This window comes from Cucurbita maxima, unplaced genomic scaffold (genome assembly GCF_002738345.1).
Source record: "Cucurbita maxima cultivar Rimu unplaced genomic scaffold, Cmax_1.0 Cma_Scf00041, whole genome shotgun sequence".
Lineage (NCBI taxonomy): Eukaryota > Viridiplantae > Streptophyta > Magnoliopsida > Cucurbitales > Cucurbitaceae > Cucurbita > Cucurbita maxima.
The window spans coordinates 58,146-80,756 of record NW_019272057.1 but is presented as its reverse complement, the minus strand read 5'-3'; the positions used below and the strand labels follow the sequence as shown (position 1 = coordinate 80,756).

The 22,611-nt window shown below is 36.0% G+C and overlaps 2 protein-coding genes across 2 annotated transcripts; one reads left to right on the top strand and one right to left on the bottom strand.

The window, feature by feature from the left end:
• Positions 1-278: 278 nt before the first annotated feature.
• LOC111469811 (vacuolar cation/proton exchanger 3-like) lies at positions 279-7,648 on the bottom strand. Its single transcript, XM_023115245.1, has 13 exons — positions 6,972-7,648; positions 6,655-6,800; positions 6,299-6,562; positions 6,152-6,219; positions 5,642-5,670; positions 4,592-4,788; positions 4,275-4,487; positions 2,766-2,900; positions 2,498-2,614; positions 2,370-2,423; positions 1,177-1,293; positions 792-888; positions 279-705 (listed from the first exon to the last, which is right to left on the bottom strand). Exons 3-13 carry the CDS (start codon positions 6,536-6,538, stop codon positions 677-679), a joined length of 1,296 nt encoding a protein of 431 aa, XP_022971013.1. The 5' UTR covers positions 6,539-6,562; positions 6,655-6,800; positions 6,972-7,648; the 3' UTR covers positions 279-676.
• Positions 7,649-17,760: 10,112 nt separating this feature from the next.
• On the top strand, positions 17,761-22,274 carry LOC111469798 (auxin transporter-like protein 5). Its single transcript, XM_023115228.1, has 8 exons — positions 17,761-17,940; positions 18,014-18,199; positions 18,609-18,721; positions 18,804-18,987; positions 19,073-19,170; positions 20,425-20,632; positions 21,457-21,714; positions 21,808-22,274. Exons 1-8 carry the CDS (start codon positions 17,794-17,796, stop codon positions 22,057-22,059), a joined length of 1,446 nt encoding a protein of 481 aa, XP_022970996.1. The 5' UTR covers positions 17,761-17,793; the 3' UTR covers positions 22,060-22,274.
• The last annotated feature ends 337 nt before the right edge of the window (positions 22,275-22,611 follow it).

The following is a 22,611-nucleotide window of genomic DNA, read 5'->3' as shown; positions in this document are numbered from 1 at the left end:
CATTGTCCGTTCAAGCAGGTATTGTCGAGTTTTCCCTTCCAAGCAAAGATCTTTTTAGGGCTTCTCCTCAAGAATTTAAAACGCGTAGGAAAAGATTTCCACACCATATAAATATGGTCTACACATACTACGTGATCACAAATTAAAAAATGACAATAAATTTTGAATACTCCCGTTTGGAGAGTTTGTATTCTTCGAACATCAATTTCATTTCAGTTTATTAGCAAAAAGTTCTCATTATTACCCAAAAAAAAAAAAAACAGAACTCTTCTGTCGACTAGAAGGAAATACGTTTTTTCTTCTCTTACATACCTATCGAAAACAAAACTATAGTGCACGTACAACGGGTTCAAAGTCGATAGCAACATTGATATCAAGAGCTCAAAATATCAACAAGAAATATGATAATTTGCATTTTCTTACATTTGATTTCTAGTATTCCTATTGGCTAAGTTTCTGAACAGATTACCACAGCTTGCAATGATAAACAAGAACAGTACCAAGGACAGGAACAGCATGAAAAAAATGCTTTCTGAACATGGTAGCAGACCAAGTTCAGAACACTATATATAGCAACGGAGTGAACCTCGAGCTTCACTCGATCCCGTCTTTAGAAGAGTGCTAGGTTGAGGCCCCTCTGCAAGCACATTCACGACTTCGAGTCGTCCCTTGCCTATCATCCACGATGTTTTCGGGGTTTATCTTCTGCATAGACAAGTTTCAACTTTTTATGTTAGAAGTTCAACAGTTTTGTGGTGCCTCCAATGGCTGCAAAGGGAGTGAGAGCTTACCAACTGAAGCTGGATCAATATGTACAAAGAAACTCGCAGCTACTATCAGGTAGCAGAGAATAAGCATCAGTCCTTTGAGGTAATTAGATGTTCCGTCCTGCAGGCTCAACATTGAAGTTTCGTTAAGAAAATGTTTCAAATCATCGTTTGTGTGAACGTGCACGTCCTTGTTGCTACTACTTCAACAGTACTACCGACTATTGGTGATCTTCGACCCAAGAAGGATACGAGGGACCTATACAGGGTCCCGTACGCAAAATGGCAGTGGGATCGGGTAAAACGACGGACAATCAAAACTATGCAAGGGTATTTACAGATTCCGAAAGAACTTTAGAGTACTTTTATGTGTAAATGCCTTAAATAAGAGAAGGTCGAAGCAGCATACCTGCAACATGAAGGCTACGACAATGACCGTTATGAAAAGCGTGGCAGTCTCGAAGAGTTGAAAATTCAAGTCCATAGGGCAACCCATGATCCAACCAATGACCACACAAAAAGGAATCTGCAGTCATATAAAAGTTTGTTTGAAAGAGCAAAGATCCATCCAATGAAGGTTTTTAACGGTAAATTTTGTTGCCGCTTATGCCAGATTGCGGAATTGGGCATTCGAATATATATGGTTCAACGTAATATAAATATATATATACTGTTAACAGACAAAAACCGTTTAACCATATGTAAGGTTGGAGATTCGAGGCTCTAATCTTTTAGTTGAAGATATACATTTTAACTAGTTGAATTAAGCCCGATGAAATACATCTTAAACCACAGAACTAAGCGCAAGGCTGTTGTTTAAAATAGCTCATGTGCAGCTCACTTATTTTCAAGGGCTAGAACTTGATGATATACCATTGAGAATCAGAAATATTGAATACTTAGTAGGTGATCGATGAAAAATGTGAGATCCCACGTTGGTTGGAGAGAGTAACGAAGTATTCCTTATAAGGGTGTGGAAACCTCTCACTAACATAAACATTTTAAAACCTTGAAGGGAAAGCTCAAAGAGAACAATATCTGCTAGCAATAAGTTTGGGCTATTCCAAATGGTGTATCAGAGCCAATTACCGGGCGGTATGCCAGCGAAGACGCTAAGCCCCAAGGGGGTGTGGATTGTGAAATCCCACATTAGTTGAAGGGAACAGAATATTCTTTATAAAGGTGTGAAAACCTCTCCCTAGCAAACACGTTTTAAAACATTGAGGGGAAGCCCTGGAAGGAAAAGTTTAAAAAAGACAATATTTGCTAGATGTGGGCTTGGGCTGTTACAAAAAACATCAAAATCTCGGGGGAGCGCAAAAGGGTTTGCTTCAAATTGTTCGATAACTGACAACTTGGATGGATGCAATGCTTCACTCGAGTACTAAAATAAAGATTCAACACAAAAAGGAGATTCGCCTCGAAAGGGTGAAGCATTCTAGACTACGAATAAAAAGAACATTATGCCAAAAAAATGACATACTAATAACAATAAAAACAAACAGCTTATTCAGGGAAGTAGCCAGAAAAATGCAACTAGAGCAGCACCAGCAAAAGTAACTCATTCAAGAAACTAAAACCAAAACACTGTGTAGAACTCACCCCGAACATAGATATCTGTGTAGACGATCCTATCGCGACTCCCAAAGAAATGTCCTACACGACACATGATTAGACAAAAAGACCTTACAAATCGTTTTGTTAAGATACATAAAAGGGCAAACACTTACAAGCTTGTCTTTCATGGCAAACATGATGGCTCCTGCATGCTCTGCAGCATTCCCAACAATGGGTAGTAGGATAACACTAATGAACGCTACCGGTATGTTCATGGCAACCGACGCCCCCTGAAATTGTTATCAAATATACCAAATAATTTAACAGATTGTTGCATTAATGCGAGAATTATCTTCACAGAGAAAAAAGAAAAATAGGCTACACAACGACGCAAACGAAAAGGAAGATTCGTAATAGGATGTATTAACAAATCAACAATACCTCTATTGCATTAACCAAGTATTCAGAGAGGACAGAGATCCAAATGGTCAAGATAGACAGCCAAGTAATGGATTCCCACATAGAAATCTCAGGAGCTTCTTCATCATCATCATCATAATTTTCATCAGTAACCGCCTATTGTATGCCAATTATTCGCATCAAACCACCAAAAATGGATCCAATTATCCGTACCAATCATGTAAGCGTTGTATTATACATCCAACAAAAAACGATATATTGAGTATCATTCACGATAAAAGAAAATTTATTCATGGCAAAAGTTGTTCCTGCAAGATTCTAGAGAACTTTGAAATACGTTTCTCAGCATCGATACTTTTCTGCATAACAGATACTGAGTAAGTCAGCAAAGACACAGAAACTTTCAAGTATAAACAGCAGAAGGAAGACATTGATACTCTCGTTCTGCGTTTGCGTACACAAGGAGAAATACAACAACTAGCACGAAGACAAGTAGTTAAGAGTTTGCTACTTGGGGGAGGAAATATGATAATTCTTTAGGGGTCAAGGTTCGTGTTCGTACCCTTCCTAACTAGCTGACTGGCAGACTCTATACTGGGTAGCTAAGGAGCATGAGAAAAGAAATAGGAGAAGAATATTAGGGATTTTTGTATAATAGCAGGGGAAATAATGTTAGAAATCATGAACCTCCACAATGGTATGATATTGTCCACTTTGAGCATAAGTTCTCATGGCTTTGGTTTTGGTTTCCCCAAAAGGCGTCATACCAATGAAGATAGTGTTCCTTACTTATAAACCGTGATTAACCCCTTAATTAGCCGATGTGGGACTCCTCTCCCAACAATCCTCAACCGTCCTCCCCTTGAACAAAGTACACCATAGAGCCCCCCTTGAGGCCTATGGAGCCCTCGAACAGCCTCCCATTAATCGAGGCCTATGGAGCCCTCGAACACTTGAGTCACTTTTGACTACACCTTCGAGGCTCACAACTTCCTTGTTCGACATTTGAGGATTCTATTGACATGACAAAGTTAAGGGCATGACTCTTATGAAATCACGAACCTCCACAATAGTATGATATTGTCAACTTTGAGCATAGGCTCTCATGGCTTTGCTTTTGGTTTTCCCAAAAGGCCTCATACTAATAAAGATAGCGTTCCTTACTTATAAACTCATGATTAACCCCTTAATTAGTCGATGTGGGACTCCTCTCCCAACAATCCTCAACAAGTAAACCTTTAATAGAAGAATGTCAATCGAGTACAAACAAAAACTACAAATTAAAAAGATTCCCAAATCCTATCAGATACTTGAAAACTACAATGTCTAGCAAAATTCACATAAAAAATGCCATTAGATCCCACAAAATATATACAAGATGGCAAAATGAGTCTTCAGTGAACTGCTACAACTGTACAAATTGAACCTTATTTAAAGACTTTTCCCTCAGATTATGCTATAAAAATAATGGTTCTAAGATTTAAACAAAAAGACAGGAAAAAAGAATGTAAGATGGTTCATGCTGTTAACCTCATCAACCGGTAGATATAAGTTCTTGTCGCTTTTCAGCTGAAAAACAAGATAGGCAGCATACGCAACCAACATAATGCCGCTACTAAATCTCGAAAGAGCCAACTCAGACTTTCCAGAGTGCAACTCTGTATGTGTGGAACGAAGGACAGCAGGAAATAGAAGTCCCATTACTGCCATTAATAGCAATCCAGAATTCACTGTAGCAGCTGCCTAAACATAAGAAAACATCATACCAATGATGCATGCTTGATGAACAAACAGTGGATAATAAATACTTAATGTCAAAGAAGAATCCTATCAAGGTACAAACAAACCTTATTGAAGACCTGCTCCCTCTTCGAAACCACAACTCCACCAGCAAAGAAGGCACATCCAAGTACTAACAACATATTTGACAAAATTGAACCTAACAATGACTGTTGAACAACCCGTATCATTCCTCTTCGCAATGCGTATATTGATATTATCAATTCTGTGGCATTTCCAAAAGTAGCATTCAGAAGACCTCCAACTGCAAAGTTTAAATTGAAGGTACTTGTGTTAAATATGAGATAGAAATAAAACATTACAAGAGGAAACTTTCCTCCATTTCTTTTCTCTCTTTTCGGCTGGTGTAACAATCCAAGCCCACCGCTAGGATATTGTCCTCTTTAGGCTTTCCCTTTCAGGTTTCTCCTCAAGGTTTTAAAGCGCGTCTGTTAGGGAGAGGTTTCCACACCCTTATAAGGAATGTTTTGTTTCCCTCTCCAACCGACGTGGGATCTTACAATCTACTCCCATTAGGGGCCCAGCGTCCTCGCCGGCACACCACCCGGTGTTTGGCTATGATACCATTTGTAACAGCCCAAGCCCACCGCTAGCAGATATTGTCCTCTTTGGGCTGCCCCTTTTGGATTTCTCCTCAAGGTTTTAAAACACATATGTTAGGGAGTGGTTTCCACACCCTCATAAGGAATGCTTTGTTTCCCTCTCCAACCGATGTGGGATCTCACAATCCACCACCCTTGAGGGCCCAGCGTCCTCACTAGCACACCGTTCGGTGTCTGGCTCTGATACCAGCCTAAGCCCACCACTAATAGATATTGTCCTCTTTGGGCTTTCCCTTTCAGGTTTCCCCTCAAGGTTTTAAAACGCGTCTGTTAGGAAAGGGTTTCCATGCCCTCATAAGGAATGTTTCGTTCCCCTCTCCCAGCTGGGTGGGAAAAGAGGAAGGGATGGGGGCTTCATATTATAGTGGTTTCCACATTCATTCTAGATTGTACACCATATGTAATATAAGCCACCAACTAGTTTAATCGATTATGCACAAAGTTAAGTTAATATCTCTATAAGTTTAAGAAGACTTCTATTCCATATCGTAATACCTGTGGCTCCAGTATAGCATGCCAGTTGTCTGCATAAAAGAGAAAACAGATAGTATGAGACATCAATAAATGCACAGGCAAAAGTGATACGGGCTCATTTCATTCAAATACCCAAGAATGATCAGACCTTTCTAAATTAACTTGATGAGGAACTGTGGGGGGGTTAATAGTTACATAGTTGATCGTTGAGAAAATTTTGACATATCAAACAAGCAGTCGGACCTATGACCTATTTGTTAAATCTCGTAAACATACATTGTCAGGGATGCAGCCTGGATTAGCAATTATACCCAACCGAGTGTTCTTAATGCACAGACACTCCTTGAGACAGAATGAGGCGCAAAGAAAGATCGGACCTCCTTAGAAGAATTCTCAAATATAGTATTGCACTCTCTCTAGGATATAAAACAGAATCGGGAGTCCAGAAAACTACTTATTTATCCAAACATACCATCAAAGTTCTACAAATTCACAACTACAACAAGAAAACTAAAATTGAAGAAACCTTACTCGGTTGCATAACCCAAACGCTCGGCGAGAGGTATGATCCCCAACAAGCTTAAAAGGAAGACCCAACCCTGAAATGCACATACGTAAGCAATGAATCCAAAATGGAATTAAGATAACCCCCCAAATTGAATTAAAAAGATAACTCACATGGTGACCAGATAAATTGCTGACTACTATTGCTAAAGGCCCAAAAGGCATGAGACAGTTGATTTTAGCCGAGAAAACGACGATCTTAATGCTGCGAAACACCCTGTTCTTCATGTTACTATAACAAAATTTCTGCGTACTACCAGGCAATGAAGAAGAATGCGAAGGACCCTCAACAGAAAAGTTCTTTCTAGTTAATGATGAAGGACTAACGAGGCTCTCATCTTCAAATTCCCCCATGATTTCCTAGCCTTATAATCTCATCTGTTACACCAAATCAACATACTTATTTAAATCAACAAGGTTATAAACAAAGAAGCCTAAAGGATCATTCCCAAGAGAACAGAAACAAAGACCTATGCATGAGAATGCCTTTCAACGCTTTGCTTGATCCCTTTACTTCTAAATCCGTCCATGAAAGACATTAGGGAACAACGGCAGCCAAATTTCCATCACCAGATATGAAAACTACAGCGCAGTAAATAGTTTCTTCAATTCAAATCTGCCCAAGCAATCCACGAACTCAAATTCAGAAGGGTACATTTTAAGCAAAAGAAATCGCAAAATCATCATGACCCACATACATTTTCATCAATGACATTGAAATTTGAAAAAAATCTCAAGAAATAAAACAAAATACCACCAGATGAACCCAAAACGGAAGAGAACTGACCTTTGGAGAGATGGGTCGGGAAATGGTTCGCCAATCTTCAAAGGGTTGAGTAAATTGCACAAAAAGGGGGCAAAATTTGTTCATAAACGTACGAAGAACACGAAGAGAGAGAGAGAGTTTTTGGTCAATACATGAGATATTGTGGTTTGATAATTGAAAGAGGGGCGGTGGAGGAAAGTTGAATATGTTGGTTATTAATTGATGAATGATAAGAAAAATAATGAAGGTTGAAAGGCGCACACGTTCCTCACTCGGCCACATCGCAGCCTATACCGCCATTGTCGCTATTTTTGTTCCTATTTTGAGGGAAGAGAAAGAGGGTTTCTATTATTTGACAGAGAAACGCCATTAAAGCTCAAATGAAAAGGAAAAACAGATCTTCCTGGAAACGTTGGGATTGAAAATGGCATTGGAGAAAGAAAGAAATAATAAGTGAAGGGTCAGAGCTGGTCACTTTCTCTTGGCTTCCTCCGTTTCAATCGGAGACGACTTTCGTTGAGCTGCAGCCCCACCACCATCGCCGCCGCAACGGCTGACCTTTTCCATTTTTACATTACAGTTTTCAATTCTCTCTCACAGATCGCATCATACCCACAAATTCGAAAACCGCAAATGGGTTTTGGGATTTTGAAATTTCGCCGTTGCGTAATTCCCCGTTCCTCCTTTACGTAAAATTTAAGGGAAAAAAAAAAATCCATTTTTAAAGGTTGTTGGGAACATAAACATGATTATTTTGAAGAATTGAATTAGGTTTAACCTATAATTTTACAATTTCAAACGTAATTAATTGGATAATTGTAGAATTTTGAAGTATTTTACTTATATATATATATATATATATATATACATATACCACTTGTCGCAATCGCTCTTGATGATAGCGGACTTGCGATTGTGTGGGTAGGACTTGCGATTGTGTGGCACTTACTTTCCAACGACAAGTGAGCTAAGTCAATTCGTTCTTGCGTCGCCTACCCACGATGTATGCTCGAGACTTGTGTGGGTAGGACTTGCGATTGTGTGGCACCCACTTTCCAACGACAAGTGAGCTAAGCCAATTCGTTCTTGTGTCGCCTACGCACGACATATGCTTGAGCCTTGTGTGGGTAGGACTTGCGATTGTGTGGCACCCTCTTTCCAACGACAAGTGAGCTAAGCCAATTCATTCTTGTGTCGCACGCACGACTTATGCTCAAACCTCTGGCTTCAATTTAAGAGACAGAGAGATTTTACGAAAGGAGAGAGAGAGATTGAGATTTTGAAAGAGACAGTTATAGAGATTGAGATTTTGAAAGAGACAGTTATATTTGCTAGAGGGCGAGAGAGATAAGCAAGCAAAGAGTAACAACAACCGCATGTGCGACGTATGCTCGAGCCAACAACCGCATGCGTGACGTATGCTCGAGCCTCTGGCCTCGGTTTAAGAGATAGAGAGAGATTTTACGAGAGGATAGAGAGATTGAGATTTTGAAAGAGACAGTTATATTTGCTATCTGACACCGAGATAGGTAAGCAAAGAGTAACAACAACCGAGAGGAGAGAGAGATTGAAAGAGTAACAATAGCCGTTCACATTTCACAGTATATAACCTTGAGTGGGGGAGAAGACTATATACACACAAAACTAAAATTTATATTATTTCTGTTTCTCCTGCAAAAGAATATCACTGGAATTGGGCCTCTTTAATGGGCCTTACAAAGTTCTTTCTTATCATCATAGAATTAAGTTGGCCCACACCCATTAGCCCATCATAATAATAATAATAATAATAATACTTAAATTGTTTGTTAACGAATATAATAATAATAAGTTACAATTAAAATAATTTATTTAAAAATAATATAATGCTGATGGAACAAAATTTATTAATAAATTATTATAATGGTATATAATTTATAAGTATATCTCATTTTATTTGAAATATAAGTTTTAATTAATAATAATAATTTACAATTAAATAATTTATTTAAAAATAATTATTAATAATGATGGTGGAACAAAATTTATTAATAAATTATTATAATGATATAAAATTTATAAGTATATTGTCGTTTTATTGAAATATGAATTTTAATAAATATTTATAATTAAAAATTTATATAATTTTATTAAAATTATTTATTTGAGAATAATTATTAAGATTAGTTACCAAATAAATTTAGAAACCTAAAATTTAAAATACAATTTTTCAATAGTCCATAAATACTTAAAAATGTACTCAAAATTAGCTTTTAAAATGTAAATTATTATTTTTCTAGATTATGAAATTAATTTTTATGGGTATTATTTAATTACAATTCTCAAAAAGAATTTTGAAAAACTATTATTAATAAATAAATAATATATATATTAAAATTGCAAATTAAAATATCCCTCAAATTACAAAAAAAATTTACAAATAAATGATAACAAACATATATTTGCAACATACTAAATGTTGAGCTATAAATTCATGTTTGCTCCAAAAGGGCAAACTTGTCCTAAAAAAAAACAATAGTTTGGACAATATTAAATGAATTGTATACCCAATTTAATGTCACTTGGTTCATAATTGTTGCGGGTTAAAAGTCTATTTTACCCTTATAATTACATACGTATCAATTAGTTTATGATTCAACTATGAAATAAGTCTCTTAAGTTCATAATTCACACAAGATTAAAGATCGAGTTGCATATGATCCTCCGGTGAAATATTAACTTTCTTAATTAATAAATTCAGGAAAAGACATTGAAATTTTTGTGTTCTAGTACTTCCACTCACATATCTACGTGTAAACGATTTGGATCAAATCATTTGTAATAATTATTAGTGGGTCATATCAATAATGTTATTAGGATAGTGAACACAGTGTTACTCATATACTATAGATCATTTAGGTTATTTCTTGAACATGATCCTCTCATACATCAACCACGATATAGATAATGATGAATATTTTTATATATTAAATTAAAGTAGCCTTTAAAGCAAAGAAAAGTCATAAAGTTCCAACATTTGTGATGAAATTTGGTCCCTTAGAACTAAGGGCTTTTCTTTTTGGTTCTATAACTTTATTTGTTCTTCATAAAGAAAGGAAGCCAAAAAGCAACTTCTTTGCATCATAATCAGCTTTTTTTTTTCTTCTTTCTTTCAAATTTAAAGGACCACATAAATTCAGAAAAATTTATAGTGGTTGCTTAAAAAAATTTAAAATTTTCTCGGGTATGAAAATCGACCCACAATGGTCACTCATGGTCCCCCTTAGTCGAGGCCCGAATCTTTCTCTAGAGCCCTCGGGAACAAAATGTGTCATATTTGACTACACTTTCGAGACTCGCAACTTTTTTGTTCGACACTTGACATGGCTCTGATACCATGTTAGAAATCACGAACCTTCAGAATGATATGATATTGCCCACTTTGAACATAAGCTCTCATGGGTTTGTTTTGGGTTTTTTCAAAAGAGTTCATACCGATGGAGATATATTTGTTATTGATAAACTCAGGAATATATTGTAGAGAAGTGAACAAAAAAACAATCGAAAATCAAATGGTTACTAAACGGGACCTTAATTTTTGTGTTTTCGTGTAAGAAAATTAAGTATATCAGCACTACTTTCATATGACCCGTGAAGTTAACGATGTTTAGAGTGAAGTCATTATGACATGATTAGTCAACATTATCAAGATGAATTTTTCGATGGGTCAAAAAGAGAAAAGTCGACACGATAACTTGTAAGATAAAAGACTTGTCTCGAAGTTTGACCGAGGTTGGTAGATATAATAATGAAGTGTTTTAAGGTAGCTAGTGTTGGATAGACATTTTTAACCTAAGACCCACAAGTAATGAGTTTGTTTAAGAAATGCATACCAATTCATTGAGCCACTTTGTACTTTGATGCTTCATTAAATGATTGAGAGAGCCAAAAGGTAAAAACAAAAGGCATTCCTTTGATTAAGAACAATTCTAAGTGTTTGATTACTTCAATCCAACGTAGGGTTTACGTCACACGCATTTGTATTTAGATTTTCTACAAAGGAAACGTATACATTGGCACTGTGCTCCTCGGTTGTATCATGATACTTATCTGTCTTGGACTTACATGGTTGGATGCCCACCATTTAAAGGTTGTCATTTGGTCGTCCAAGTGTGGAGACAACCGGCTCTGATGCTTAAGTTGCCTTATGAGACAAATTATTATAGCAAGAGTTTATGAACTAGGAAGGACGGCGTACTTAGGGTTTAGGGTTAGAACATAAGAGAACCAGAATTTAGGGTTTTGTTGATTCCTTTTAGGGTTAGAACAAAAGAGAAACAGAACTTAGCTAGACCAGGATCACACGGATCAAGGGTTATTACGTACATACCTCATATGAGACCAACCAATGAACTTAAGCTTTGACCCAACCTCTTTTCTTCGTACGTGTCCATATGGTCTAATTTCGCCCCCAACTGACCGTTTTATCCTTTTAATACACACAACACAATAATAACACGTTCCATCGACTTTATAAATATAAATAGTACGAAATTTAAAACAAACAAACATGAAATCCTATATCTTGTAATAGCCCAAACTCACAGGTAGCAGATATTGTCCACTTTGACTTGTTACATATCGTTGTTAGCCTCACCATTTTAAAACGCGTCTATTAGGGAGAGGATTCCACACCCTTACAAGGAATGCTTCGTTCCCCCCTCCAACCGATGTGAGATCTCACCGTTCCACCCCATTGGGGGCCCAACGTCCTTGCTGGCACACTACCCAATGTATGACTCTGATACCATTTGTAAAAACTCAAACTCACCGCTAGTAGATATTGTCTGTTTTGGCTTGTTACATATCACCCCGTCAATCTCACGGTAGGGAGAGGTTTCTAGACGCTTACAAGGAATGTTTTGATCTCCTCTTCAACCAATGTGAAATCTCACAATTTCACACCCTTGGGAGCCAGCGTCCTCGCTGGCACACTGCCCAATGTATGACTCTGATACCATTTGTAACAGTCCAAGCCCACCACTAATAGATATTGTTTGTTTTGTCCCGTTACATATCGTCGTCAATCTCACGGTAGAGAGAGGTTTTTAGACGATTACAAGGAATCTTTCGTTCTTTTCTCCAATCGATGAGAGATCTCACAATTCCACCCCCTTGGGGATCCAACGTCCTCGTTGGCACACACCCCAATGTATGACTCTAATATCATTTATAATAACTCAAGCTCACTGCTGATAGATATTGTCTGTTTTGACCCATTACATATCACCGTCAATCTCACGGTAGGGAGAAGTTTCTATACCCTTACAAGAAATGTTTTGTTCTCCTCTCCAACCGATGTGAGAACTCACAATTCCACCCCATTAGGAGCCGAGTGTCCTCGTTGTCACACTACCCAATGTACGACTCTTATACCGTTTATAACAACCCAAACTCACCGCTAATAAATATTGTCCGTTTGGCCCGTTACATATCGCCATCAGTCTCACAGTACGGATAGATTTCCACACCCTTACAAGAAATGCTCTGTGCCCCTCTCCAACCGAAGTAGAATCTCACAATCCAATCAAGCTCCGTTGCGTTATAATTCAAGCATAAATTTATTCCGAACTTTAAAACTATACAAAGAACAACAAATGAGTAGGCAGGCAAGCATAGATAAAAGAAGGATTTATGAATGTATTAATGAACATAGGCAGGGCATCGTTGTATGAGTCCCACACACTATTAAATCGTACATGAATTCTCAAGCAAAGCGTACACGAAAGGCCCATTAATTCACTGCGCTGCAATTACAAGACCCTATCATCTTCTTCATATTCAATCTTTGCTATCAATAAATGTTCATTATTCAAAGAAATCATACATTTCTGTGCTCTTTTTGTATTGCCATTGCTGAAGTCAGACATTTTGCGCCTCCAAATTTAAAACTTAGGCTTCTAAATTTCAGCAATGCTCAATAATTTCTCATATGGCTTTTATGTATTGATAATTGTTTCGGTGGGCATTGGGACGTGGGATAGGTACGTACCTTCCAATCTTCTAAAGATATCGGTAAAGGTTATACATGTGAGATCTTGCGTCGGTTGAAGATGGGAAGGAAACATTTCTCGTAAGGGTGTGGAAACTTTTCTCTAGTAGACGTATTTTAAAACCGTGAGACTAATGACGATACGTGAGGGGCCAAAACGGACATTATCCGCTAGTAGTGAGCTTGAGTTGTTTCAAACGGTATTAAAGGCAAACGTTGGGGCGTGTCAGCATTGTGAGATCCCACATTTCTCATAAGGGTGTGGAAACCTCTCCTTAGTCGACGCATTTTAAAATCGTGAGGCTGACGGTGATATGTAACGGGTCAAAATGGATATTATCTACTAGTAGTGAGCTTGAGTTGTTACAAATGATATCAGAAGCAGACGTTGGAAACCTCTCCCCAATCTACGTATTTTTAAATCGTGAGGCTGGCGACGTTACGTAATAAGCCAAAACGAACATTATCTGCTAGTAGTGAATTTGAGTTGTTACAAATGGTATCAGAGTCAGATGTTGGGGTGTGTTAGCGTTGTGAGATCCCACATTTCTCATAAGGGTGTGGAAATCTCTCCATAGTAGACGCGTTTTAAAACCGTGAGGTTAACGACTATATGTAACAGGTCAAGGTGAATAATATCTGTTAGCAGTGGGCTCGAGCTGCTGCAATATACACGTGTACTATTTGAGTTAAAATTTTCTTTTATAAACCCAAAATTTTAGATTGGTTAGATGGGTGACGAAATGACTCGAACGTTAACAATCCAATCCAACTCGATCCAAACCCCTATCTTCGGGTTGGATTGAGTTGTCGAGTTATCATTTTTTTAAAAATCCACTTATCCACCCTCATATATTACATTAATAATTAAAGTATCAATCATTCACAAGTCACGACAGATAACTAATATCTGTGTCAAACGATAAATATTCTTAATATTCATAACAATCTTAAAAAGTAGAGTAGGGTCAGGGTAGAAACTATGTCTGGTTGGTCCGGTTGACTCGGTGAAAAAAGTTTGAACCCAGGGATGGAACAAAATTTTTTATTTTTAAAAAATTTAATCCAACCCAAAATTAATTTATCATTTTCTTTTTTCTTTTTAAATGTAGCAATAAAAATCATGTTTAATTCAAATTTATCATTTTGACGGGTTTTGTAATAGCCGAGCTATGCATAACGAGTCAAAACTTACCACGTTTATTAGTAGTAGGCTTAGATTCGTTACAGAACGGGTCAGAATTGACCACGTTTTTTTTTTTTTTTTTTTTTACGGTGTGCTAGCGAGGACGTTGATCCTAAAGGGTGGATTGTGAGGGTCATAACTAACGGACGCATTTTAAAACTATGAGACTGACGGTCATACGTAACCGGCCAAAACGATATTACAAGTAAAACAACACAATTGGTATGTTTTAAAATTTTTATTTTAATGTTTTCATATATACACCGTCTACGTCAGTCTCATACACAATGAGTTATATTCTCTCAAGAGACATCTCGATGAGAACTAAATTGCAATTATTTGAAAAAAAATGACAAAATATAATGGAAAATATTTTCTTTCGTAATCTATTGTTAGGTTGTGACATTTCACGTCTATGATCGAGACCTGACCTATAAGCAACAAGATACATCGTTTCCTTATTATTATTTCCATCAAATTGTGTCATATAGTTGTTAGCCTCGAGAATAGGAGTTCGATATGAATTTCTTTTACTTACTATAAGTCGGTGGTTTTGTCCATTCGATGCCACCCACATGAAAATTTTGATATTTTGAGGAATATGAAGTTTCCACAACATACTTTATTGGTTTGAGTTAGTGTTCGGTTAAATGACGAAGCATAAAGGGTTTGAAAAACGTCATCTTTTATTGTAATGACAAAAGAACAAGTCTTCAGTTTCTCGCCGACGTAGAGATATGTTTTTTATCTTCTCACTTTCATTTTACTAAAACATATGCTCGAGATTTCTAAACCCGAACATAACTCAAGTAGTCAAACTTTCGAAGAACTCGCGCTATCCTTTCTTAAAATAAAAATAATAATTTAGGTTTTTTTTTTTTTTTTTTTTTGGGAGAAAATCAAGAAAGATTTCTAGATCTAAGTTAAAATTTAAAAGAATGAGAAAATAAAAGAAAATAATTGTAATAATATTATTTTTCTTACAGTAATTAATGTCCATACAAGCGTATAAATTATGATATTAATAAAGGAGGTACGATATTACTTAATTATATGTTATTTTGATTTTGTTACAATTAATTAATGTATGTACTATGGTTTTTGAACTATTCCTTATGGCCAACTAAAATTACACATATTTATTGTCATGTCCGACATTGGTTAGGGAGGAGAGTGAAACACGAGGGTGTGGAAATTTTTCTTTAACAGACGCATTTTAAAGCCTTGAGGGAAAACCCGAAAAGGAAAGCCCAAAAAAGACAATATCTGCTAGCGGTGGATCTGGGTTGTTACTAATGGTATTAGAGCCAGACACCGGACTATGTGCTAACGAGGAGGCTATTCCTCAAATGGGGGTAGACACGAGGACTAGACTATGTGCCAATGAGGAGACTGTTCTTCGAAGGGGGTAGACATGAGACGGTGTGCCAATAAGGACGTTGTTCCTTGAAGGGTGGTAGACAGAGGCACCAGACTATGTGCCAACGAGGAGATTGTTCCTCAAAGGGGAATAGACACGAGATGGTGTGCCAGTAAGCTGGGCCCTGAAAGGGGGTGGATTGTGATGTCCCACATTGGTTGGGGGAGAACGAAACACTTGTTGGACTTCGAAAAGGGATGGATTTAGTAGGGGTCCCACATCGATTGAAGAAAGAAATGAGTGTCAGCAACGACGCTGAGTCTTGAAGGGGGTCATTTTAAATACTTAAGGGGAAGTCTAAAAGGGAGGATATGGACGGTTACATTTAGGCTACCTTGTGAAAATGACATTTCAAAACAAAACATGTTTTAAATAATTAATTATATTAATGGTCACGTGATAAAAAAAAACATTCATATTATTAAAAACTTTTGTATCTAATATTTCTTTTTAATTTACGTTAATTCCTATATTTAAAACAAAATTTATTAGAAGAATATTTACTATTAAATTCAATTATTATTTATCTTATTTAGAAATAGAAATAAATACAAAATATGATATAATTGAAAAAGATTTTTTTTAAAAAATAATATATTTATATATTGCTTATAAATTTAGTTTTAATTATTTTTAAAATTAAGATTAAAAAACAAAAAAAAGTAGGTTTTATTTTATTTTAATAATAATTATTATTTGTCATTATAAATCCATCACGCCCCGTTTTAATTGCAATCATCTGGTCGACTTTGTCATAATTTCCCTTTTTTTTCTTTCCTTTTTTAATTTTTTATTAAGTATTTTGAAGGAAAAAAATAATTTAATTTAAAATTTAAAAATGACTTATTATTTTTTATTATTTATTTTTGAAAAATTATCAACCTACAATCACTCCATCAATTATATTAAATACAATTTAAATTATTAAAATTTTAAAATACTTTTAAAAAATTCAATTTTGTTAAAAAAATATATTCTTTCCCGAGATATTTTGATTCTACTTATGAGGTGTATATGATTTTTTTTTTTAATAAACAAACTAATATTTGGTTTGATTCCATTAATTTTAATTTTTTTAAAATAATATATTTATTTTGTATCAGTCTCGTGATTTTAAAACGTATTTGCTATGGAGAGATTTTCACGTAGAAATGTTTTGTTTCCCTCTTCAACTGATGTGGGATTTCACCATCCACCGTCACTTAGGAGACAATGTCCTCGCTGTCACACCACTCAGTGTCGGACTCTAATACCATTTGTAACAACTCAAACCCACCACTAGTAAATATTGTTCGTTTTAACTCATTATGTATCGTCATCTGTCTCACTGTTGTAAAATGCAGTCTTCTAGGGAGAAGTTTCTACACCCTTATAAGGAATGTTTCGTTTCCCTCTCCAACCGATGTTAAATCTCACTATTAATTTTACAATTATGGAGAGGAGTGAAGATTTTCATTATATTCTTTATTTATTTGTTTTTTTTTTTATCTGATAAACTAGATTAACTGAGACAAAAGTTTTTGGACCAATCCAAAAAGTTGAGTTTGTTGGGTTAGATGACAAAAACAGTTCACAACCCAACCCTCTATTTTTAGTCGAATTAGATTAGGTCATAGAGTTTTAATTATCTAAAGAATCATAATTATCGATAATACATGTTAGATTGATAATTAAAATCTCATGAATTTCAAATATCAAATATTTACCCGACTGTTAAATACTTTTAATTTTCCTGATAATTTTAAAAGTAGGATGAGATAGAATTGAATGTAACTCTATTTTTAGGTTGACCCAATAAAAAAAAAGTCAACTGTAACCACATAAGGCTAACAAATATTATTTGTTTTAACCAGTTAAGTATAGTAGCTAGTCTTGGTTTTAAAACGCTGCAAGGAAGAGATTTTTATACTATTTCACTGATCAACCCAGTTTAACCCAACTATTACGGTTCGGGTTAGGTAGTCCAGATTAGTCCGATTTTTGTGTTATATGAACATTCTCCGATAATTTGACATTAAAATAATTATCTTGAAAAAAAAAACATAAACTGACAGAAACAGAAAGAAAGAGACAGATAAGCAATGGATTTCTTCATAAACCCTAAAACCAAAACCAAATTTTTTTCTATAAAAGAACATTCTAAGCTCTCCTCCAAAACCCCACTTCAAAAATCTCCATACTCGTCGGTCACCTCACACAAATAGATATGGCGGCGGCGGCGGCGGCGGCGGAGACGACGGTGGATATGGCGGAGAATAGCAGCGAGTCAAACGACGTGAAAACGAAGCTCTCGAAGCTGTTCTGGCATGGCGGCTCAGCTTATGATGCTTGGTTCAGCTGTGCTTCAAACCAGGTTCAGTTTTTAGTTGGCTAATTTTGGGCGGGCTGGCTGGCTTGTTTTAATGGCTTTTCCTTGACAAACCCAGGTGGCTCAAGTTCTTCTTACGCTGCCATATTCATTCTCTCAGCTTGGAATGGTGTCTGGAATTCTGCTTCAGCTCTTCTATGGCTTGATGGGAAGCTGGACGGCTTATCTCATTACTTCTCTTTATCTCGAATATCGGCTCCGGAAGGAGAGACAAAAAGCCGAGTTTAGAAACCACGTCATTCAGGTCTCGACCCTTAAACTCGAACTACCCGTCTCTTACTTTTTAATAATAAACAAAATCGTCATCAAACGGAGAACAACGAGAATCCTTCGTTTAATATCGATAATCACTTGCTGGGTCTCGTGCAAATTTCGAATGTTAGTGTTAAAGGATATTTAGCCTTGAATTATGGTTTACAATAAAATATCTACATATTTGTCTTCCATTACCGCTTACATAGATATCACCACCATGTGGTGATTTTAACAAATATTCTTATGGTATCAGAGTCTCTTCAGTTTACAACCCGAATCCTTTCTTCTTTGTTGGCTTCGGAATTCTCTTCTCATCTTTCTCCTTTCAACACTCTATCTCATATGATCATTATCAAACTCTCTTCATCATGTTAAGACTCGTTTATCGATTTTGATAGTGGTTCGAGGTTTTGGACGGGTTACTAGGAAAGCGATGGAGGAACGTGGGTTTAGCATTCAATTGCACGTTTCTATTGTTTGGGTCAGTGATTCAACTAATAGCGTGTGCTAGGTAAGATGGTTTAGTATAATTAAGTGTTTCGTTTATCCGATGCATCAAATCGTGACGTTTTTGGGTTCGGTGAACTATGCAGCAACATATACTACATAAACGAGAAGCTCGACAAGAGGACATGGGCGTACATATTTGGAGCTTGTTGTGCGACCACAGTGTTCATTCCTTCCTTCCATAACTATAGAATTTGGTCCTTTTTAGGTCTTGCAATGACCACTTACACTGCTTGGTATCTCACCATAGCTTCCTTCCTTCATGGCCAGGTAAAAAAATAATTAAAAAATAATCAGAAAATTCAAAATATATTATTTGGTTTATTTATTATTATTTTATTTTGATGTTTTTTAGGTTGAAGGAGTGAAACACTCGGGCCCGACCAAGTTGGTCTTGTATTTCACAGGAGCCACCAACATTCTGTATACATTTGGGGGACATGCTGTCACAGTGTAAGAACATTATTAATTCCTTGTTTTTATAATATATTTATTTATTTCATTTTATAAAGTTTTGGTCAACTTTGAGACATACCCATATGAAAAAGATAAAAGAGGGAGCAGAAAATAGCTTTCTTTAGGAGGTCCCGAGAATAAATGTAGCATATATATAATGCCCCACCTTAGTCGGGTAGGAGAACAAAACACCCTTTATAAAAGTGTAGAAACCTTCCCCCATACGTGTTTTAAAGCCTTAAGGGGAAGCTCAAATAGAACAATATTTGCTAACGATGGGCTAGAGTTGTTACAAATGGTATCAGAGTCAAACACCGAACAATATATTAACCTTCTTGTTGTTCTCCAAAGGGGGTAGACACGAGGCAATGTGTCAGTAATGACACTGGCCTCAAATGGGGTGGATTTGGTAGAGGTCCTATATCTATTGGAGAAAGGAACGACCTCGAATCATTGAATTTTTTGAATACCCGAACAAGAATTTTAAAAAAAATAAAAAAAATAATAAAAATTATGTTTGTATTATTAAAGTATTTGTCTTGTTCAGAGTTCCTTTTTAATTTATTTATTTTTACTATTCTTTTCATCCTTTTCCCTTCTTAAAGTTTTGATACCTTTTATATTTATCTATAAAAATTAAAAAAAAATTAAAATTCCTAAAAAAATATTATTATTAAAAATATAATTTTAATATTTTATTTATTTTTATTTTACAATTCAACACGTTTCATTAATATCTAGTAATAATACCATTTATTTATTATTCTGAATGAATGACACGTGGTCTTAAATACCAAAATATGGAAGGGACCCAACCGTTAATGAAAAAGGACGGCAAAGATGCTTTGTAGCACAGATATATTAAATTAATTTTTTTTATTTATTAAAAATAAAAAAAATGTGACAAAAAAAATTTAATTTATAAAATTTAAATGAAAAAGTAAATTCAACTTATAAATAATGTAACAGTACAGTGCTCTGGCATCATTGAATGGAACAGGAACTGTTCCAATCCCCATTTAATAAGTGAATTTTTTTTTAATTAATTAATTCGTTTATAGAACGAACAGATACCATGAACGAGAGTTATCCTTAATACTGATCTTTTCGGTGACTCGATCATAAAAACTCAAAGGTTTAAATATATTTAGTTTGAAATAATTTGATGTTGGAATTTTTCGATACTGAATTTAGATTTGAAATTGTTATCGGAATGCTGAATATGAGTCGTTCGGGTTGTTCGAGTTATAGGGAAATTATGCATGCAATGTGGAAGCCAGAGAAATTTAAGGCCATATACTTGGTGGCGACGGTGTATGTGCTCACATTGACACTTCCATCGGCGGCGGCGGTTTATTGGGCGTTTGGAGATTTGCTTCTAAGCCATTCTAATGCCTTTGCTCTTCTCCCTAAATCTCCCTTTAGAGACATGGCTGTTGTTCTAATGCTTATCCACCAGGTAATTTTGACATGTTTGACATGTTTTAAAATTGTGAGGCTGACGGTAATGCGTAACGAGCTAAATCAAATAATATCTGCTAGCGGTGGATTTAGGCTATTATAAATGGTATCAGAGCTAGACATTAGTGATGTGCCTGTGAGGACGCTGGCTCCTAAAGGGGGTGGATTGTGAGATCCTATATCGGTTGGAGAGGGAAATGAAGCATCCCTTATAAGGGTGTGAAAACTTTTCCCTAGTAGACACGTTTTAAAATTGTGAGGTTGACGACGATACGTAATTGATCAAAGCGAATAATATCTAGTAGCAGTGGGTTTGGCCTGTTACAAATGATATCAGAGTCAGACATTGAGCGATGTGCTAGAGAGGACGCTCAGTCCCTAAGATGGTAGATTGTGAAATCCCACATCAGTTGGAGAGGGGAACGAAGCATCCCTTATAAGGGTGTGGAAACTTCTCCGTAGTAGATATGTTTTAAAACCGAGAGGCTGATGACGATACGTTTTGCTAACTGTGGGCTTGAGCTATTACAATTTATTATCAATTCTTGAAACTTAGAATTTGTGTCTAATAAATTTTTAGTATCGACTCTATTAGTATAATGCTTACGAGGGTGTTTATGGGTTGAGATGGGTCGGGTTCAAACATTTTTTAGATCTAACCTAATACTCGAGTTATAAATTTTTTTCGATCTAATAAATACATCCCAATTCATAGACTAAATAACTATAGAATTAACTAAAGTTAGATTGATTAGCTCGATTTAACTGAACTAATTTTAAGAGAAATGATGAACCAACTCAATTCGGATTTGATTGGCGCAGTTCATAACATTTGGATTTGCATGCACGCCATTATATTTTGTATGGGAGAAAGCCATAGGGATGCACAAGTGCAAGAGTCTATGCAAGAGGGCAGCAGCCAGATTACCTGTGGTCGTTCCCATTTGGTTTTTGGCCATCGTCTTTCCTTTCTTCGGACCGATCAACTCCGCGGTCGGTTCGCTTCTCGTTAGCTTCACCGTCTATATCATCCCTGCCCTAGCTCACATGTTCACCTTCAAGTCCGCTACTGCTAGAGAGGTTAGTCTCGTATCTCTAAGTTTACATTGTATTTATTGTTCATGTCAAATTTAAAATTGTTTAAGTTAATGGATTATGGTAAATTTAATGTAGAATGCCGTAGAGAAGCCACCTAAATTCGTGGGCAGGTGGGTGGGAGCCTTTACTATTAATGTGTTCATAGTGGTGTGGGTTTTTGTGGTCGGGTTCGGGTTCGGTGGGTGGGCTAGCATGACCAACTTTATACGACAAATCGACAATTTTGGTTTCTTTGCCAAATGTTATCAGTGCCCACCGCCTCCTCCGCCACCGCAGATGCATAACTTCACGGTGGCTGCGCCACCTCCACTCCACCACCACCACTAACCATCTTCTCAACTCCTTGGCTAGATTTTGTGACGTTTTTTTTTGCGAGCTACTTTCACAGCCAAAATAGATAATCGATAGGATTCGTTTTCGTTCGTCTTTGACCAACCCCCACTTTGGTTCTTCTATGTTCGACATGTAATTTCAATTTATAGCAGCTCGAGGTCATTGTTGTGCTTTAAAATATAAAAACAATAAAATAAAAATGATAGGAGAGTGAGGTAAGTTTTTTTCTTTTTTGGGTGAAAAAACAGATAGACAAGGATTAAATAATTTATTGTCTTTTATTTTTCTTCTTATTTTGGATTGAAATTTAACGAAATATGCCAAGAAATATGTGTAAATTTACCGTCTTTGAATTGAGTTACAGTAAAAAAATAAATAAAATTTAAAAAGATAAAAAACAATAGAATTATTTATTTCTTATTAAATTGATCGGGTAACTTATTGATTAAAAATATTTAATATTTGTAGAGATATTTGAGTCATATGAGATTTAAAAAATGAATAACCCGATAATTCAACTTAGCCCAATTAAAAATAGAGAGTTAA

Bases quoted from the DNA above. Each gene is read 5' to 3' on its own strand.
- LOC111469811 (XM_023115245.1), bottom strand. From the start codon at position 6,538: ATGGGGGAATTTGAAGATGAGAGCCTCGTTAGTCCTTCATCATTAACT. The intron at 2,424-2,497 runs GTAAGTGTTTGC...TGTGTCGTGTAG, and splicing joins TTGCCATGAAAGACAAGCTT to GACATTTCTTTGGGAGTCGC. The intron at 889-1,176 runs GTATGCTGCTTC...TTGAGCCTGCAG, and splicing joins TCGTAGCCTTCATGTTGCAG to GACGGAACATCTAATTACCT.
- LOC111469798 (XM_023115228.1), top strand. From the start codon at position 17,794: ATGGCGGCGGCGGCGGCGGCGGCGGAGACGACGGTGGATATGGCGGAG. The intron at 18,722-18,803 runs GTAAGATGGTTT...TGAACTATGCAG, and splicing joins CAACTAATAGCGTGTGCTAG to CAACATATACTACATAAACG. The intron at 21,715-21,807 runs GTTAGTCTCGTA...AATTTAATGTAG, and splicing joins AGTCCGCTACTGCTAGAGAG to AATGCCGTAGAGAAGCCACC.